A 19310-nucleotide genomic window follows, 5' to 3' on the forward strand; every position below is an offset into this window, starting at 1 on the left:
CAGCCGTCAGTTTTCTTCCTCGCACAAAATTTGAACCAGACTCGAAAAAAAATAGAATTTTAGGGTTCTGCATTAACTATTAGCAAGGTATTCTCTCATAAATCTTGTATCTTTATATTATTTTGGTATTCAATTTTTCTATTGCATAAACCTTGTATCTTTATAATTTGTTAGCAGCTTTATTTTGTTTTTTTATTGCATGTGAGTTGATTACAGTTTTTGTTATTTTTATTTATACTTTCTTTTATTCATTGTTATAGTACTATATACGTATATATATTTTGTGTCTAGTAATATTATCATGGGAGATTCTCAACAACAAGACACGAAAAAGAGGGCAGTCTATGAACCGTGGACTAAGGAACAAAGCGATGTATTGTTAGAAATTTTGGTTGAGTCTGCAAAACGGGGATGGCGTGATAATAGTGGTATATTTAGCAAAGCTACTGTTGAAGAAAGAATACTACCTGCTCTTAATCAAAGACTTCGGTGTAATAAGACTTATAACCACTACCTAAGCCGTATCAAATGGTTTAAGACCCGTTGGACTGCTTATTCAACACTCATGAAGTTTAACTCTGGTTTTGGCTATGACAACAACGCTAAAAAGTTCACGGCCCCGGATGAAGTTTGGGATGCATACTGTCAGGTAAACTTGTTAGGAATTATACTTTTAAAACAATGTTATTTAAATAATTTAGTTAATTAATAAATATATTCTTTATTATGTTAGGCTCACCCAAAAGATGCATACTTGCTCCATGGGAATTGTCCGGATTATGAAGACTTGGAAATTGCTATTGGAAACGGTGTGGCGGTAGGGAAAAACTCAATTGGATTGGGTAGTGCTACTGATGCTAGGACACTAGGAGCTGATAAAAAATAGAGTTCCGCACATAGAGGAGTTGAATTATGATACTGAAACTGAGGCGTTTGTAGGACTTACTCAAGACAATCCGCCATCATCCGGTTCCAAATCACCTTTGGTATTTCCTGAAGTGTCTGTGGAATCCACTCAGAGAAGAGCTCCCGCCAAAAGAAGTAGAGGCCAATTTGAGATAAATGTTGGTCACACTAAAAATAGTTCGCATTAGGAATTCATGGCAGAAATCAAAAAAATCACTACCACAATTGATGGAGTTCAAAGCCTCTTGGTGAAACGAGATACATATCTAGAGAAGAAAGAAAGGGAAAAAACTTATACAACTTGGGATGCTATCAAAGAAATCCCAGATTTGACTGAAGACGTTCGCAACAAAGCATTTGACTTGCTTGATACCAAGTCCAAAAAAGATGGATTTTTGAGAATGACTGTTGATGAACGTAAAAGTTGGATAACTTACAAGATTAGAAATTAGGGAATAGTGATGTTTTTTTTATACCATCTTTATATGAATACATTGTTTTGTTGGTTTTTTGTTTTAAGACTTTATTTTCTTCATTAATGAATAAGTTTTTTTTTTTTTTTTGCATTTTTAGTCTATTGCTTTTATTATTATTTCAATTATTATTTCATTGTTTATATTGCATCATGAATTATGAAGATAAAATTGAAAATGAAATTGAAGATGAACTTGATGATGAAATTGACACAAAAATGGAGCTTGAATTTTGTGATCAGGTTAGGCTTTTGATGGAGGCAACTAAGGCAATTATCATTTTATTGGGAAATATTATGACGATGCCTCCGACCATTGACAACTCTTTGATGCGACGACCAAAAACTAGGGAAGGATTCCATTTTGTACGTAATATGCTCGATGAAGATCCAAACAGTTTTCGACAGTTGTATAGAATGTATCAGGATGTCTTTATCAAATTATGCCAGATCATTAGAGAGAAAACTCATGTTCAAGATACACGATACACAACTGTTGAAGAAATGGTGGCAACATTCTTGATCATTGTTGGACACAACGATCGTTATTGTAATGTTCATCAAAAGTTTGATCGTTCACATTTTGCTACTAGTCAGAACTTCAATAAAATCTTGAGAGCATTGAACACCATAGCACCGGACATGATGGTTAAGCCGACTACAACAATACCCGCTAAAATTCGGGAAAGTACTCAAGATTTAATCCTTTCTTTAAGGTATGAATTATTTCGATATTATATTGTTGTCATTGTAGTATATCAATTTTTTATGCTTTATTTGTATAACATATTCACTTTATTTTAGGATTGTATCGGAACTATAGATGGAACTCATATCCCGGCCATGGTCACAGGCAGAGACGTAAGCAGTTATCGTAACCGTCATGGGGTGCAATTGCAAAATGTTTAGGCAGCTTGCAACTTTGATTTGCAGTTCATCTATGTGCTTAGTGGATGGGAAGGCTCGACCCATGATTCAAAACTTTTAACTGACGCATTATCCAAACCTAATGGACTTCATGTGCCTCAAGGTAAATATTTCCTAGTGGATTGTGGATTTGCTAATCGCCGTCAGTTTTTGGCTCTGATGCGTGGTGTTCGATATCATCTCAAAGATTTCGGTGGTCAAGGTCGTCACCCCAGAAATGCAGATGAGTTGTTCAATCTTCGACATGCATCATTGCGAAACGTGATTGAACGAATTTTTGGAATCTTCAAATCACGATTCACAATTTTCAAAATGGCTCATCCGTTTTCATTTCAAACACAAGCAGAGTTGGTATTGGCTTGTGCTGGATTACATAACTTTCTTCGAAATGAGTGTCGTTCTGATGAATTTCCAATTGAAGATGAAGAAGAGAATGCTGCACCCGATGTTGAGAACGATGCAGACAATTTGGAATATCTTTCTCAAAGCCAGCTGTTTCAGAGGAATGAAGCTAATGCATGGAGAGCAAGTATTGCTAATGCTATGTGGAAAAAAAGGTCAACGAATGGAAACGATGGAAACGAATATGATGAGACTGAAGATAATGTCTAGGGAGGTGTTTTGATGGATTGTTATCCCGATGTCGTTGAATTATAATTTTTTTTAAATATGGATTTTGTCAGATTTTTTTAATGGATTTTGATGAATTATATTTTATTTAATGGATGTTGATGAATTATATTTTTTTGTATGAATATTTATGAAGTAGTTTGAACGAAAAAACATGACTGAATTATAAATATAATCGAAGGCATGATCGACTATAGTGGAAATTAGGATTTATCGATTTTTTTGAGAATTTATTATTATATAATTAAATTTTATTAATTATAATTAGAATTTAAATATATCGAAACTGGCATGGCATGAACTGCAGAGACCCAGCGGCCGTTGGCCCGTTGGGACTCAATCGCTGGGTCCTAGCAGTTCATGCCATGCCAAGTTTCTGCTTGATCCTATTTTGCTCAAGTTTCTGCTCGATCCTATTTTGCTCAAAATAAAGTGATATAGTAGATTGTAGCATAATTCAGAGTCTTCCAACATTTCAATATTTGAAGATGGTTTGATAATGTTCAAAATAATATACTAAAAGAGTTATACTTTATTCATATGTAATCATCAAGCTGCACGAATGTCCATTCATCATAGTACAAAATGAAAAGTAAGAAACAAGATGAGAAATGTCAATATCCTTTGTAGGGAACGCACCAAACCAAAGAATGAATTCATAAAACAAATAACAGAATTCATCATAACACAAATTTATAGTTGAAATCCAATTTCAAATACAAACTCAAATTTTAAAAAAAAATAATCATCCAAAATAATAAAACAATCCAAACATTCATCCCAAATTTAAAATTTAAACAAATCACCCACGAGGTCTCCACGCCTCCCACTGACGCTGTAACTCGGCTATCTGCTGGTCTTGTGCATCAAATCGGGCATTCATATCTTGCCTCAATGATCCAATTGAAGCGTCGAAAGGATCACGGAATGAAGTCAAATCATCATGAAATCGTTGATAGTAATCTCCCGACATTGAACCACCAGCTTGTTGATCTTCATTGCCCCTTTCTTCTTCCTCTTGATCTTTATCTTCGTTATCTTCTTCTTCATTCCCACCAGCTGCGGATGATGTGTCGACCCCAGAATCACCAAAAGTGGGAGGATGACAGCCAACTGCAATCTCGGAGTGACCCGGGTTCGATCCCTCTTGGGAGCAAATTTGGAGATTGGAGATATAAGGTGGATTTTGGTGAATGGGAGAGATAAGGTGGTTCTTGGAGTGGATGGGGAACTAATTACTAACATCTAACATGACTTTGTCCGATCAAAAAAAAAAAAAAAACTGCAATCTCGGAGTGAACAAACGATCTAACACACTGCCTTTTTGCATGAGGAACTATAGTGAATCTATCAGAAATCAACTGAACTCCTTTCAGCTCACTAAAATCAATGAATTCAGGTTTGATTTCCTCATGACCATCCTGTGCGCCCTCGGTGTTAGGTAGAACTCCAAATGCATGTGCCAAACCAGTGACAATGGGACAAAAAGAAGCATGGGCAGAAGAACGTTTCTGCATCTGAGTCATAGCCGACCAAATAAATTGTGAAATGCAAACTTTTGTGCCATTTAAAGCACAAGACAACAGGAACACTTCATTTGCATTCACTTTATTTGCCTGCTCCTTTCCAGACACATTATATGCAAGAAATTTGTGCACTATGACCAATGTCGGATCTTTAATGAATCCATTCGGCATACCAGATGAATTCCAATTATCAAACCCCGTCAATTCAGTCCAAACTTGATTTGCATTGAATGACCGAGGTCTCTCAGATTCCCCACTAGAAGAAAATCCAAATATAGCTTTCATTCTTGCCAAACTAACAGTATACTCCTTCTCATTCATCCTAACTGTAATCTTCTTCTTATCACCACGCACATACATAGTAGTTAAGAATTCATAACAGAGAGGATCATATCCAGAAAAATTAATATTCCTAGAAAAAGTATCCATTCCCAAATTCTTCAACAATCTCATTACTCTACCTTCAAGTCGAATATCCTTAATCAAATCCAAATCTAAATAATGAGGAGTAGTAATCTCTGATTCGTTAAACTTTTTAAATACAGTGCCCTCCCATTCAGAATTCAATTGAAAGGGACACATGTACCTTTCCGAGAGATCTTCCTCCTCCTCTTCCTGCTCCGAATATTCTTGCTCCGAATATTCCTCTTCCATATCTTCCTCTCTCCTGATGTTGGCGTTTTTTGTTCGCGGCATATTGTCAGCGGATTTGGAGAAAATATGAGGCAGCGAATCTGGTGAAGGCGTGGGGTGGAGCGCGGTGGAGATGAGAGGCAGCGGACAAAATGGAAAGAAGGAGAAAATGGCGGTGGCTGGAGAGTTGTGGTTCGCGGATGGAAAGGGAGGAGGGCTGCGGCGCAAATGGAAAGGGAGGAAAATAGAGTTAGGGCACCCAGCGGCCGCTCAAACATATATATATCACACAATGCCAGCGCTCGCTGGGTATCCAGCGCTCGTGTGATGCTAGCGACCGCTGGCTTTGTTTCTATCGCCCGTTGAAGCCCAGCGCTGGCTGTATTTGTAGAATTCAAATCCAAAAATATCGCGTCAAAGTCTTGCAAATTCATTAGAAATCTCATCAAGAATTCATTCAAAATCATGAAAATTCTGTCAGAATTCTATAGACTTTTAAAATTCACGGATTTTTAAAATCTATAAAAATCCGGAATGAATACACCCCCTTAGATAGCGCGGATATTACGGTTTAGATTATTAGGTGTATTTTACATCCAGATTTAATTGAAGGTTAGTTATGTAATTTTATTATTATTTCACCGCTCTAACCTAATATGGAGTTGACCGAATCTTCATATTTTCAGTAGTTTGTGGACATATCCTGTGTTTTTTTTTTTTTCATTTTTACTATTTAATTATATCTACACACCTGGATTTTATTATGATAAACTTTTTTTTCGTCTGTAACATTTAATATTAAAAACCTGCAACTTCATTGTATCATTCGAAGAGGAATATGAACGAAGATATGTTGGACTTTTTTTTTTCAGTTTGTTTTTATTATCAATGTTAATTTTTATGTTCTTAGTTGTTGAATATGATTATTTTTTGTACACTTCAGTCGTGTGTGTTTATGGTGTTTTTACATATTCGTTGAATGTAACTAATATGCTCATTACATGATACGTTTAGTTTATTTTTATATTATTTTGAACTTAATAATATCATTTAATTTATGTACACAAAATAATTGTATTCAAACCAGAGCTCATTAATTTGGTAGTTTGTCATTAGATAATATTCACCGTGTACATCTCATTCATAAAAATATATACTGTATGTGGAGGATGAATCCAACAATCACGGAAGCGACGTCAGCAACGTCTGGATCGATGGGCACTAGCAACCTGAAACCACTAGCAACGTTAGAGCCCTCCGAAGAGCACCGGTGGGTGTGTCGATGGAAGGGCCTCCGACGCTCAAGTCAGTAAAATGATAGAAATAGTAAGCGTAAATAACGTAACGAAACAAATAAATAGTAGTAATAAGTGATGTATCCGGGAGATCGGAATATCCCGGAAGTTGAATGAAAGCTAATGAGCGGTGTGGAATAAGGGACGACGGACGTCCGGGCTAGCGGGGCGATCGGATCCCTAGAGTGTTGTGAGCGTGGAGGCGGAACAGAAGAGCGGAGAGAGCACCAGATTGAGAGATTGTGAGTATAAGATTGAATGTCAATGATGGCGTACCCCCTAGTGTTAATGAAGTAGTATTTATAGGTTATGGACCTGCAAGGAGGCGACTAGGGTTTGGGTTTGTTGGAATGTTCTTTGAAACCCTAGCGGTTCCGATTTTTTAGGAAACGATCTTCCGCGACTGTCGTTTGACCTAGTCACCTATGTTTGACTAGGTTTTCGTGAGCTTATAATCCAGTTTGTATACTTTCGTGTCGAGATGTTTATTATGGCGCTGCTGCCAAAGCAGAGGGATCGCGCCTCTGCCAGAGCAGAGGAATCATGCCGCTGCCAAAGCAGAGGGATCGTGCCTCTGCCAGAGCAGAGGGATCGTGTCGCTGCCAAAGCAGAGGGATCCCGCCTCTGCCAGAGCAGAGGGATCATGTCGCTGCCAGAGCAGAGGGATCGCGCCTTTGCCAGAGCAGAGGGATCATGTCGCTGCCAGAGCAGAGGGATCGCGCCTCTACCAGAGCAGAGGGATCATGTCGATGCCAGAGCAAAGGGATCGCGCCTCTGCCAGAGCAGAGGGATCATTTCGCTGATTCCTCTGGCGAGGATTTCGCTGACTCCTCTGGCGAGGGTTTCGCTGATTCCTCTGGCGAGCACTTCGCTGATTCCTCTGGCGAGGATTTCGCTGACCTCTGGTCAGTCGGATTTTATCCACTACACTGTATTCAAGTAATAATAAGAAATATCATTATATATATATTATGTGATATGCACATGGATTATATATTTAAATATACTAATATTAAAATTTAACTTTTATTAATTATAGATTTGATAATAAAAATAAAATACAAACCATATATAGATTAATTATTATTATTTGAAAGAACATTCACATAATTCTTTTATAATGCGATTGTTTTGTAATTTACTCTATTAAATAGACTATAATTTATAATTTGATGTCTTTTGATAGTAATGTTATATTATTTTATTCATAAATTTTATACATTAAATTAATTTTAGATGCATGATACAATAATCAAAGTATCATAAATAAATAAAGAAAGAGAAATAAGAAAATAAAAAGTTAATTTTTTAAAGTTTGTTTAGAGATATATAATAATTGGTTTTATTATTTATAACATAATTTGAAACAATTTTCTTACGAAACACAATTTTAAATTAAATAATTTGATTACGAAACACAATTTTAAATTAAATAAGCACAATGAGTTGTATCTTTAAAAAAGAAAAAAGCAATGAAAAGGCACGGTTTTGTAGGAAATGAAAATGCACGATTTTCTCCGCTTCTTGGTAAATTGATTTATAATTTTTCACTTCAATTTCAATTATATCCTTGAATTAAAGTAAATTACATTTACTTTGCTTTTTATTATATATATAGATATAGAGATAGATTAGGCAGATTGAGCCCGTCTCTGACCCAGCGGCCATTTCTAAGTTACCGCCCTTTCTCCCCCAACCGCCCTTTCTCCGCCTCAGCCGAATACTTCCCCTTTCTTTTCTTTTCTTTTTTGGTTTCTTTCTCCTATTTCCTCGAATTCGGTATATTTCTTGACAGATATCCGTGGATACATAGTGGACTTGTAGGTTATTGCAGGGATGTCTCGAGCCGTTGTAGTCGGCGGTGTAGCTCTTCATGATCTCGCCATCCATGTCCAGGTTTGTCCACTTTCTTTCGTTTTGGTTTACTTTCCCAGCGAATGCATAAAGAAGTTTTATAATTTGGCTGTTAACTTATTGTTGGTGTGTTTGACCGATTTGATTGAGTTTTATACTTGATTAACCCTATTTAATAGAGTTCTTGACCGATTTTGTTGCGTGGATCTACTTTTGTTTGAATCGGATATTAGATGAATACACATTAAGGGTAATTCATTACAAGAAGGACATGTAACGTAGATTTGTTGAAAAAATAGGGGGAAAACCTATCTCTCTATGTGCGCAACTAAGTTGAGTAACAATTAGTTGGGAACGACTGCAGTGTGGGAAGCTTCGCTTCCATTCTTGGTATTTTATTTTGTGTTACTGTGACAGCTTGAAATACTTCTTTTCCTTTAGGTTTTAGGGTTCTGTGTAGATCTTTTATCTTGGTTGTAGTGCAGTGTCAATAGTATTTATTTGGATTTCAATTGAATTGAAACTGTGGATTTCAGCTTGACATGGAGGGGAACTCGACAGCAGCGGTGGAGGAGACTAACCAAGGGGGTTGTGACACTAACAATAGTAACATCAATAACCATTACGGATTTTGTGCAATATGTTTGGATAAAATAGTACTCCAAGAAACTGCACTTGTAAAAGGTTGCGAGCATGCCTACTGGTTTGTCTGGATCTCTTATTTTCTGTCATTGTTTGTGAGATCGTATTGAGGGTACGATCCCAATTGCTTTAATGTGCCATCTGTGATACGATGATGGGTGTTGCAGACTAGGATGCATGAGAACCACTTTCTGTGGGGCTGTGTTGGAGTTTGTCATCCCTGAAGTTGCCATTGCATCGGTTATATTTGAAGCACGGGAATTTCTTACAACTTCTTTGAAACTTGTGTTTTGCTTACATCTTAAAGCTGAAGTTTCATTTTGAAATACTTGGGGGGATTGCAACCCCTGGTCCTTCATCTCGCTGCATAATACTAAAGTAAAAAATGGCATGTATTTTCTTTTCTTGTAACAAGTTAATAGATTATAGTCCAAGTAGATAAAAACATGCACGACCAGGTCCTGATTGAGATGTTGGCACAAGTCTAAATTATCTTGTAGACATTAGCTAGTGATTATTTGAGACTTCTTTTAAATCTAATTCCTTGCCAGTTTAAAAGGATAATAATATTAATATGAGTTTGCTTTATGTTCAACTTACTTTCGTGGTAATACATTGTGTTTCATATCCTTTTCCTCTTTTTTGTCATCACATGGAATTTATCAACTTTGTTTGTCCTCTAATGAGTGAAGGACTGAAAGGAAATGATTACCAGCTAATGGTCATATTACAAAATTTAACTGTTCAGGGTTATTTATTTATTTATTTATCATTTTCTTTCTCTTTTTTCCTAATCTTCATTTTTGTTCTATGTCTTACTGTGTAGTGAAATAACCTGTATAACTCACTCTGAACCTGATGTCAACTGAATATGTAATTATGTATTATTATTTGGTAGTCCTATCAATTTAAAGATCTATTGTGATGCAGCTTACGTGCCATTCGTTGTTGTGAAAGTGAAAGCATGTTTTGAATTATCTTTTGAAGTAGATGGCAAGGCAATTCCATTATTAACTAACCAACATGTTTTCTTCAGTGTGAATTGCATCTTGCTATGGGCCTCTTGCAAAAAGGAACCAACATGCCCTCAGTGTAAAAAGCCATTTGAGTTCCTTAATATTCACCGTGCTCTTGATGGAAGGTAATCCAGCTCTCCTGCCTTATTTTCCTCGGAGATATTTCTCCTTTAAAGTTATTATTAATATCAGAAGATAGCAGAACTTAGAGATTGTGGAAGTAAACTAGAGTACATTTTGATGCACATGATATGTCTTACAAGTTCATACTCTTTTTGAACAGCATCCAGGATTATATCTTCGAGGAGAGTGTATGCCTTCTTCTAAGAGCGTCTTGGTTTAAGCCTTTGGTTGAAGTGGTGAAAGAAGAGTTGGAGATAGTAGAAGAGTGTTACTATGATGATGAGGAAGATGAATATCCAGATGAGTATTATTTGGGTAGATCCTCAAGTCTCTGTATTGGTAATCGTCGATGGGGAGACAATGGATATGTTAGTGCAGGAAGACAAGAAGCACGGCCATTTCACTCCTCTTCTATCCATGATTCAGGTGCTGGTTCATCTCGTCAGCCCAAGAAGAAAGAGACTCCTACTAAAGAGATGGTTGGGCGGCGTGCAAAAAGGGCTTTGAAGCGAGAGGCTGCTGACAAGGCTGCTGCAGCCAAGCACCAGCAACATCTAGCGAGGTTTGGCCGCAAGTAGATCCTATTGCCGTGAAAAACTACTATATTCTCCAAGCTATTGTCAAATAAATATATACTCGATGCTGAATTCGAAAGTGTTGCTTGCCCTTTACTATTCCTCTAACATTTAGTTGTACATTTTATGTCTGTAGGCTAGTTCGACTTGATTCTAATGTTAGATTCTTTTTCTAGATTTTGGTTTTTACTAAGTCTGCTAGCTGATGATGTTTTGACCAAATATGTGATGAGGATCTTTGCCGTTAGGATTTTGTGTGTGAACCAATAATGAAAAAGGTATGATTGTATGCATGCGTGGCGTCGACATGTTGTTGTAGTGGGATGATGTGTGTGACCAAAGTTACGAGTCTTTGAAGGTTTGGAGAGGGAGAGAGAAAGGTGGTAATGAATAATGAAAGATGGGGGGGCCTCCATTGCCCTTAGTGGAGCAAGTTTTCGTCGCTGCAAAGTGGAAAAATAAGCTGCATTGTGAAGCAAAGCAATATCACCATCTCCTACCAAACCCTTTTTTCTATCTCACATCATCATTCTATTTCATTTTCTTTTCTTTCTCACCTACTGCAGACTTCAACCTTGTTAGTTCCCTTCCACTATTGAAATTTCTAATGATTTGGTTGTGTTGAAGATGGATTCCTTCTTCTCTGGGGTTGTTGAAATCCATGTTCATCACGCGAGGAACATCCACAACATATGCATCTACGAGAAGCAGGATGTGTATGCCAAGTTCTCTCTGACCTGCAACCCCGACCACACCGTCTCCACCAGGATCATCAACGGCGGGGGGAGGAACCCCGACTTCAACGACAACCTGGCCATCGACATCAGCCACCCGGATGCTGTGCTCAAATGTGAAATCTGGATGCTCAGCAGGGCCAAGAACTTCATGGATGATCAGCTCCTTGGATTTGTATTAGTCCCAATCTCTTCCCTCTCTGCTAATGCAACCCTCACTCAGGATTTCCATCTCTCCTCCACTGATCTCTTTCACTCCCCTGCTGGCACCATCAAGCTCTCACTTTTCTTGAATGCAAACACTCCCACCAATCCCAATCCCAATCCCAATCCCAATCCCTATCCCAATCCCAATCCCACCCCTTTTGTTGCAACTTCACAGCTTCTCTCCCAAGACACCATCATCTCCGATGACTACTGCAGGATCGAGTTCCCTGACGTCAGCGTGGTCGATCAGAACCAGCAGATGGTGTCGGAGTACTTCGCCAAGAATGGAGCTCCCCTGAGGCCGTGGGCGGACGGCTCGTTCCTCCGCCTAGGGGCCGCGCCCGAGGACTACGAGATGGTGGCCAACTCCTCGGACGAGAGCAGCAGTGTCCAGAACTCGGGCATGACGAGCTTGAGCGATGATCGGAACTCGGCGGACTCGATGGAGAAGAAGGGGAAAAAGAGTGAGGAGGAGAATGAGGAATCGGCAATGCAGCAGCAGATAGTTGATATGTATATGAGGAGCATGCAGCAGTTCACGGAGTCCCTCGCTAAGATGAAGCTGCCCATGGATTTGGAGAAGGCTGAGGGAGATGTGATTCATGATGAGAGTGAGAAGATGAGCAAGGATAATAATAATGATAACAATAATAATAATAATTGCAGGGTGTTCTATGGCAGCAGGGCTTTTTTCTAAATTATATATGTTGATTTAGATTTGAGTGAATGTCTTCTTCTTCTTCTGCTTCTTCTTCAATCTGTGAAATAACAGAAATAAATTATTGATGAAAGTGGATGCATTTTGATTATTGGTGTTGCTGGATAGTGTAGAGTAGTGCTGAGTTAGGCACGGAAGTGTTGGTTTATTTTGTGATGTAACGTTTCGTGTTTCTTTCACCTAGTAAAGGGCAGGCAACACTTTGGAATTCAGCATCGAGTATATCTTTATTTGACAATAGCTTGGAGGATATAGTAGTTTTTCACGGCAATCGGATCTACTTGCGGCCCAACCTCGCTAGATGTTGCTGGTGCTTGGCTGCAGCAGCCGCCTCTCACTTCAAAGCCCTTTTTGCACGCCGCCCAACCATCTCTTTAGTAGAAGTCTCTTTCTTCTTGGGGTGACGAGATGCAGCAGCAGCTGAATCATGGATAGAAGAGGAGTGAAATGGGCGTGCTTCTTGTCTTCCTGCTCTAACATATCCATTGTCTCCCCATCGACGATTACCAATACAGAGACTTGAGGATCTACCCAAATAATACTCATCTGGATATTCATCTTCCTCATCATCATAGTAACACTCTTCTACTATCTCCAACTCTTCTTTCACCACTTCAACCAAAGGCTTCAAGGCCTGGATGCTGTTAGAAGAAGAAGCCATACACTCACCTCGAAGATGTAATCCTGGATGCTTCCATCAAGAGCACGCTGAATATTAAGGAACTCAAATGGCTTTCTACACTGAGGGCATGTTGCTTCCTTTTTGCAAGAGGCCCATAGCAAGATGCAATTCACACTCAAGAAAACATGTTGGTCAGTTTGCCTTGCCATCTACTTCAAAACATGCTTTCACTTTCATATGTGAGGTGTGTGTAACTGCATTCATTCTAGAATTCAGTAGGAAGAGAGAAGAGAGCATTGTAATCAAGCTAAGCATAGCCATTGTTGCTATAATCTCTTGTTCTTTTCATCAATATAAGTTCCATCTGCTTTTCTCCGTGGATGTAGGCACTTGTGCCGAACCACGTAAACACTTGTTCTTTCATTTATTTTTCAGTTTCTTGGTTAATTGTTTTGGATCGAAATCTACATTATCTGATCTCCCAAATAGATACTGAGCATGGATTTAAATTGAAAACTCAAATAATCTAATAAATATATTATTTTTCATTCAAATTCAATAACTCAAGAATGAATCAATCATTCATCGCACCTTGACCAAGGTCTTAGAATTATGAATATATCAAAAAATAACAAAACACATATAAGATTACGATGGTGTCTCAAGTCTAAGGACTAATCGTAAACTATTGTAACTTAGAAAATCTTATTTCGATAAACTCCATATAAGAATTTCTAGCGGGTCAATTCAATGTACTTGTTCTCCAACAAGCATCTACATATATATACTTGCATCAACTATGCCAACATTGATGGAATACAATGCTCTCCGTTTGATAGTTTTATTAGGATATGACAAGATAATTTAAGTCAAGATAGATATCGTAGATAATGAATGATAAATATCGTATATTTGTGTTTGATAGTTAAATAGAATCAATGAGATAACTATTTTTTTTGTTTGATAGAGAATATATAACTTAAGATTAAATTAACAAAAGAACAGGAGGGAGGGAAAATTTTCCCGGGCAGCCCCTTTTACAACATTTTCATCCCAAATCATGATAATATTATCATGAGTCATGACATGCAGGTGTAATAAAATTTTCCCATGATGTATATTTTTTTGATCTTCTAATTTTGCCCTTAACACTAAGAATGCCAGTGAGTGAATCTTATTCGGATCGAAACCATTAATTTTTTTTCTTTAATTTTACTTCCCACCCCATCCAAACCCCCACCCCACCCCACGCCCCCACCCACCCCCCTTACCCACGCCCCCACCGACCCCCTCCCCACCCCCCAATTTTTTTTTTTAATTTTACTCGCCACCTCCACCCATCCCTCCCTACCCCACGCCCCCACCCAACACCCCCTCCCCCCCCCCGCATCCCCCCCAAAAAAAATTAAATTTTTCTCGCCACCTCCACCATCCCCCCACCCCCCACCCCCTTGCCCTTTTTCGCAATTTTTTTTTTAAATTTTTCTTGCCACCTCCACCCCGCCCCCACTCACCCTCCCCCCACCCCCCAAAAAAAGTTGGATGGGGGTGGGAGTGGCAAGAAAAATTTAAAAAAAAATTGGGGTTGGGAGGGTGGGCGTCGGGGTAGGGGGTGGCGAGACAAAAAAAACTTGGCGAGGGGGGTGGGGGGAGGGTGGGTGGGGGTGTGGGTAAGGGGTGGGGTGGAGGTGGCGAGAAAAATTAAAGAATTTTTTTTTGGGGGGGAGGGGGTGGGTGGGGGTGTCGGGTGGGTGGAGGTGGCGAGAATAATTAAAAAAAAAATTGGGGTTGTGGGGGTGGTGGGGAGTGGGTGGGTGGGGGTGTGGGGTAGGGGGGATGGGTGGAGGTGGCGAGAATTTGTTTTTTTTTTTTTTTTTGGGGGGGGGGGGTCGGTGGGGGCGTGGGGTAGGGAGGGGTTGCTGAAGGTGGCGAGAAAAAAAAATTTGGTTGGTGGGGGGTGGGTGGGGGCGTAGGGTAGGGGGGGGTGGAGGTGGCAAGAAAAATTTAAAAAAACAATTGGGGGATGGGGGGAGTGGGGTGGTGGGGAGGGGGTGGGTTGGGGTGTGGGGTAAGGGAGGGTGGGTGGAGGTGGCGAGAAAAATTTTAAAAAAAAAATTTCGGGTTGGGGGAGGGCGGGGTGGTGGGTGGGGAAGGGGTGGGTGGGGGCGTGGGGTAGGGGAGGGTGGGTGGAGGTAGCGAGAAAACAAATTTATTTTTATTTTTTTGGGGTGGGGGGTGGGGGGTGGGGTAGGGGAGGGTGGGTGAAGGTGGCGAGAAAAAATTAAAAATATATATATATATATATTTGGGGTGGGGTGGGGTGGGGTGGGGTGGGTGGTGGGGGCGTGGGGTAGTGTGGTGGGATGGAGGTGGCGAGAAAAAAAATAATAAAAAAAAATTGGGGGGAGGGGGGTGGTTGGGGCCGTGGGGTAGTGGAGTGGGGTGGAGGTGGCGAGAAAAATTATAAAAAATAAATGAAGTATGTCATAAAATAAAATTGAAAGTATAACATAAAATAAGTAAGTCAATAATAAGGGTAATATTGTCATTTAACAATTTATCCATCATTTTCCCACAAAGAGAACATGTGTATTGGATAAATGAAGTATAGAATAAAAAAAAAATTCCATCAAAGAGAACATAAGATAACAAGAGTGGAAATGATAAAATTTTCTCACCTTTTCATTTTCATCATTTTCGCATGATAATTTTACAACCAAAGAGAACGCACCCCAAATGAAATGTCAACGTTTACATAAACTCAGTCGTCCTATCTATATCTTAGGCCATTAAACTGCTTGTTAATTTATTCAACCATCTTTCTCCCTTTTTCTTTGTTTTGTTAGAGCTACATGTACACTCATAATATACTTTATGCTCGCGGACACGCTAATCTTTTTAGGTGATTCAAATGCCAATAGTCTTAGTGTTTCTATAATCACTCAGGGTTTTGTTGCATTATGTTATATTTTATAGCTTTTGTCTCGATTTTTGCTATAACAAAAATAAAGAAAAAAAAATTATGGTTCAAACTCCACCACTGTACGATTTTGACGGGGTATTTGGTGCGATTTTGCTACGTTGAGGTAGTAAACAGCTTTGAACCTGAATATAGGGTCATGTACGCGATAGAGACGCCATCGATAGGAGGAATTTAGTACTTAACCCTTTTTTTTTATCATATATATTTATTAGAGATGGAAAAAAATGAGAAAATGTTGGGAAAACCTTTCACACCCTTATCCTAAGATAATCTATATATAATATAAAGCAGGAGTTTTAACGGTAATAAATTCCCAGCAAATTTTCTCTCTCATCTCTTTTCTCAATCTTTTTTCTCATGTTTTGATTCTTTTCCTAAAATTATCTAATTTGATTCATAAACAAATATTTAAGATGCATCTTAAATTAAAGACCACAACAAGATCTTTAATTTGATATAAGAATCACAAAAGGTTGATTTAAAACCAATAAATTATGATGATTTAAAGTTTCAAACTGTGTTCAAAATTTTAGTTTTAAAACGAAAACCGTATTTGACATTAGAATATTTCAAAACTCACACAAGTTCACTGCTATAATTGAAAATAAAAAATCATTTTCCGCAAATTTAAGAGCGATTTTTCAAAAGATATCCTCTGTGTCCATCACTTTTACATAAATAAAAGAGCAAGAAACTGGGAAAGGAAGATAGACGAACAAAAGAGGGAGAACAATATCGAGAAATAAAAAAGCTAAAATTACAACAACTCACAACTTTGAGCACATAACCCAGGAAAAAGTTTCCTGTTACATAGAACAACCTTTATATGAAGATTTGATTTTTTTTGCAGTCACCTTGCGATTTCACGGTCTCAATATTCTCATGGACATGTAGTACACGACTCTGAGTAATGGGTGCCTATACAATTACAGAAGCAACCACTCATCTTCATCGGCTACGGCTAGGATGGCGATAATAATGGAGGGAGGCGAAGAGATTGGCGTTGACAGATTAGGGAAAGATAAATGAGGAATAGGAGTGAGAGAAACAAAAATGGGGCTGCGAGACTAGGTTAAGCCTTAATGTCTCTTACTTTTATGTTTTTGACTATTCCAAATTATTGTTTGGGATAATATATGTGGGCTTGCAACTATTTGGGCCTCTATTTTAAAATAAATTTTTTAGATTATTAATTATTAAGTTTTGGTATTGATAGTTTAGCTTTAATTTCTTCAAATGATATTTATTTGAAATTGTATTTAGTTTAACATGTACGATTATTTCCTTTATTTATGTGAATAAAAATAATTTTTCCACTTTAATTTATTCATCCTAATCTGTACATATACATATTAATTAACTATCTTACTTGATATGTTAAAAGTTTAGAGTTTAGAGTTCAAGTAGCTAGGTACATGATATGATGATTGTTTTATTATTAGGTACATAAAAAATAGATTGTTTATTATAATCTGTTAATCTGAAAATCATTATTTTTAATGAAATTCTACACAATAATAATAATAATAATAATAATAATAATAATAATAATAATAATAATAATAATTATTATTATTATTATTATAATAATAATAATAATAATTATTATTATTATTATTATTATTATTATTATTATTATTATTATTATGTAGAATTTCATTAAAAATAATGATTTTGTGATGCACCTCTTTTGTTGTGGAATAAAGGAAGTATTGAGATGGCTATAATACAATTAATGAATCAATATATTAGATTATTAAGGTGGGTTATCACTATCAATTTTGTTATAATATGTTTCTTTTATGGCACTAATTTATCTAATAAGCATTCTGAGGAAGAAACTTAGGTAAAATGAGATATCTCATTTTATTTTATTGAAGTTTCACTTTTTCATTAATTTTTTTACAATTTGTAAGAATATGATTATTTTCTTAATTACTGACCAATTCAAAGTTAAAAGAAGACGTAGTTAAGTAATGGGCTAACTCTACAAAAAATAATTTTCTGATGAATTCATATCATTATGTATGCACATTGAGATGTGAGCAAGACGTAGTTAAGTAATGTGTTTTGGAAAGTAACTAAACAAAAGTTTTCATCAAATAAGTGTAAAATTGAAAATGATACTTTCGAAAATAAAAAGTACAAAAAATAATTCCGAAGAATATTATATGCATGATGAAGATGCTTATAGCAAACATTGCCCATAAAGAGTTAAGAATTCCGAAGTTATATAAATATAGAATTAAAATAAATTTTATTATAAAAGAAAAGGAAAAAAAAACCCCGAAAGCATAAATCCGCAAACTAAGGGCACGAAACTCAAAAGGAGTTCGTAAAAAAAAATACCAAACAGAAACAACTCAGTACTGAAATTCAGGATAATCATCCATTTCATCCGACCAATGTCCATGTACTATATTATTCATTGCCCGCATACTGGGACTGTTGCTGAGGTCGACCACAAAATCCCTCGGTTTGTAACCCATTTCTTTTGCATTCCTGAGGCGATTTTTAATGCAACCTTCTGGAATTGCATGCACAGGCTCCTTGCCCTTTCCCGAGCCCTTTGGTCGGCCACGTCCTCGCTTCTATATAAATATAGAATATATAAATATAAGACCTAAATATTACTTTTTCATAGTTAAATAGTATAATATTACTTTGCATTTATTTTATTATTATTTATAAAATATTTTTTTATAGTTATAATTATAATTTATAGAGTTTTAAATGACGAGCCTGCGCATCGCGCGGGTGAGCGTACTAGTGTTATTTAATATTGGAGAGAAAATGAGCGAAAAGAAGCTGCCCGAGAAAATATTTCACACTATTCGAAAAACAAATCATCATAATAAATAGGTGAAAATTGTGAAAAATGAGTGAAAATATTTTTTTTCTCTCTATTTTTCAATCGAAGTAAACGCACCCTTATAGTTAATTAATATACTTCAAAGCTATGAAACTATTAATTAGGGTCAGAGCTGTTAACCCCCGTTAAATGGCGCGCGGGAGGGGGGGGGAATTTGGTACGATTTTGCTACGTTAAGATAGTAAACAGCTCTAACTCTGACTATGAGGTCATGTACGCGATAGGGACGCTATTGATAGGGGGAATGTGGTACTTAACCCTAAAAAAAAAATTAGTACTCCCTCCGTCCACGAAATGAGTACCCATTTGTGGACGGCACGGGTTTTAAGAAATGTATGGAGTGTAGTGTAAATAGTTTAAGGGTCCCACTTTTGGAGTGTATTAATTAAAGAGTAGTGTGGGGTACACTTGCCAAAAAGGGAAATGAGTACTCATTTCGTGGACGAACGAAAAAGAAAATATGAGTACTCATTTCGTGGACGGAGGGAGTAATATTTTTTATCCATTCTTTTTCAGTTGAAATTTTACAACAAAATAAATGAACCCTAAATATAAAATTAATAAGTCAACTTTAT

At 37.3% G+C, this 19310-nt stretch overlaps 3 protein-coding genes and 1 pseudogene across 3 annotated transcripts; 3 read left to right on the forward strand and 1 right to left on the reverse strand.

Annotated features, from left to right (window-relative positions):
- Positions 1–301: 301 nt before the first annotated feature.
- LOC131005042 (uncharacterized protein At2g29880-like) lies at positions 302–886 on the forward strand. The gene is made up of 2 exons (XM_057931840.1): positions 302–649; positions 734–886. Exons 1-2 carry the CDS (start codon positions 302–304, stop codon positions 884–886), a joined length of 501 nt encoding a protein of 166 aa, XP_057787823.1.
- A 7131-nt stretch (positions 887–8017) lies between these two features.
- On the forward strand, positions 8018–10774 carry LOC131017200 (uncharacterized). Its single transcript, XM_057945939.1, has 4 exons — positions 8018–8285; positions 8780–8946; positions 9922–10026; positions 10185–10774. The coding sequence occupies exons 1-4, from the start codon at positions 8226–8228 to the stop codon at positions 10600–10602; spliced, it is 750 nt and encodes a 249-aa protein (XP_057801922.1). The 5' UTR covers positions 8018–8225; the 3' UTR covers positions 10603–10774.
- Positions 10775–11226: 452 nt separating this feature from the next.
- On the forward strand, positions 11227–12349 carry LOC131017192 (uncharacterized). Its single transcript, XM_057945932.1, has one exon. The coding sequence runs from the start codon at positions 11227–11229 to the stop codon at positions 12235–12237; it is 1011 nt and encodes a 336-aa protein (XP_057801915.1). The 3' UTR covers positions 12238–12349.
- Positions 12350–12535: 186 nt separating this feature from the next.
- Positions 12536–13200, reverse strand: LOC131017210 (uncharacterized; annotated as a pseudogene).
- Between the last annotated feature and the right edge of the window lie 6110 nt (positions 13201–19310).

The sequence above is a fragment of the Salvia miltiorrhiza genome, chromosome 1 (genome assembly GCF_028751815.1).
Source record: "Salvia miltiorrhiza cultivar Shanhuang (shh) chromosome 1, IMPLAD_Smil_shh, whole genome shotgun sequence".
Classification (NCBI taxonomy): Eukaryota; Viridiplantae; Streptophyta; class Magnoliopsida; order Lamiales; family Lamiaceae; genus Salvia; species Salvia miltiorrhiza.

Bases quoted from the DNA above. Each gene is read 5' to 3' on its own strand.
- LOC131017200 (XM_057945939.1), top strand. From the start codon at position 8,226: ATGTCTCGAGCCGTTGTAGTCGGCGGTGTAGCTCTTCATGATCTCGCC. The intron at 8,286-8,779 runs GTTTGTCCACTT...TGTGGATTTCAG, and splicing joins ATCTCGCCATCCATGTCCAG to CTTGACATGGAGGGGAACTC. The intron at 10,027-10,184 runs GTAATCCAGCTC...CTTTTTGAACAG, and splicing joins CACCGTGCTCTTGATGGAAG to CATCCAGGATTATATCTTCG.
- LOC131017192 (XM_057945932.1), top strand. From the start codon at position 11,227: ATGGATTCCTTCTTCTCTGGGGTTGTTGAAATCCATGTTCATCACGCG.
- LOC131005042 (XM_057931840.1), top strand. From the start codon at position 302: ATGGGAGATTCTCAACAACAAGACACGAAAAAGAGGGCAGTCTATGAA. The intron at 650-733 runs GTAAACTTGTTA...TTATTATGTTAG, and splicing joins TTTGGGATGCATACTGTCAG to GCTCACCCAAAAGATGCATA.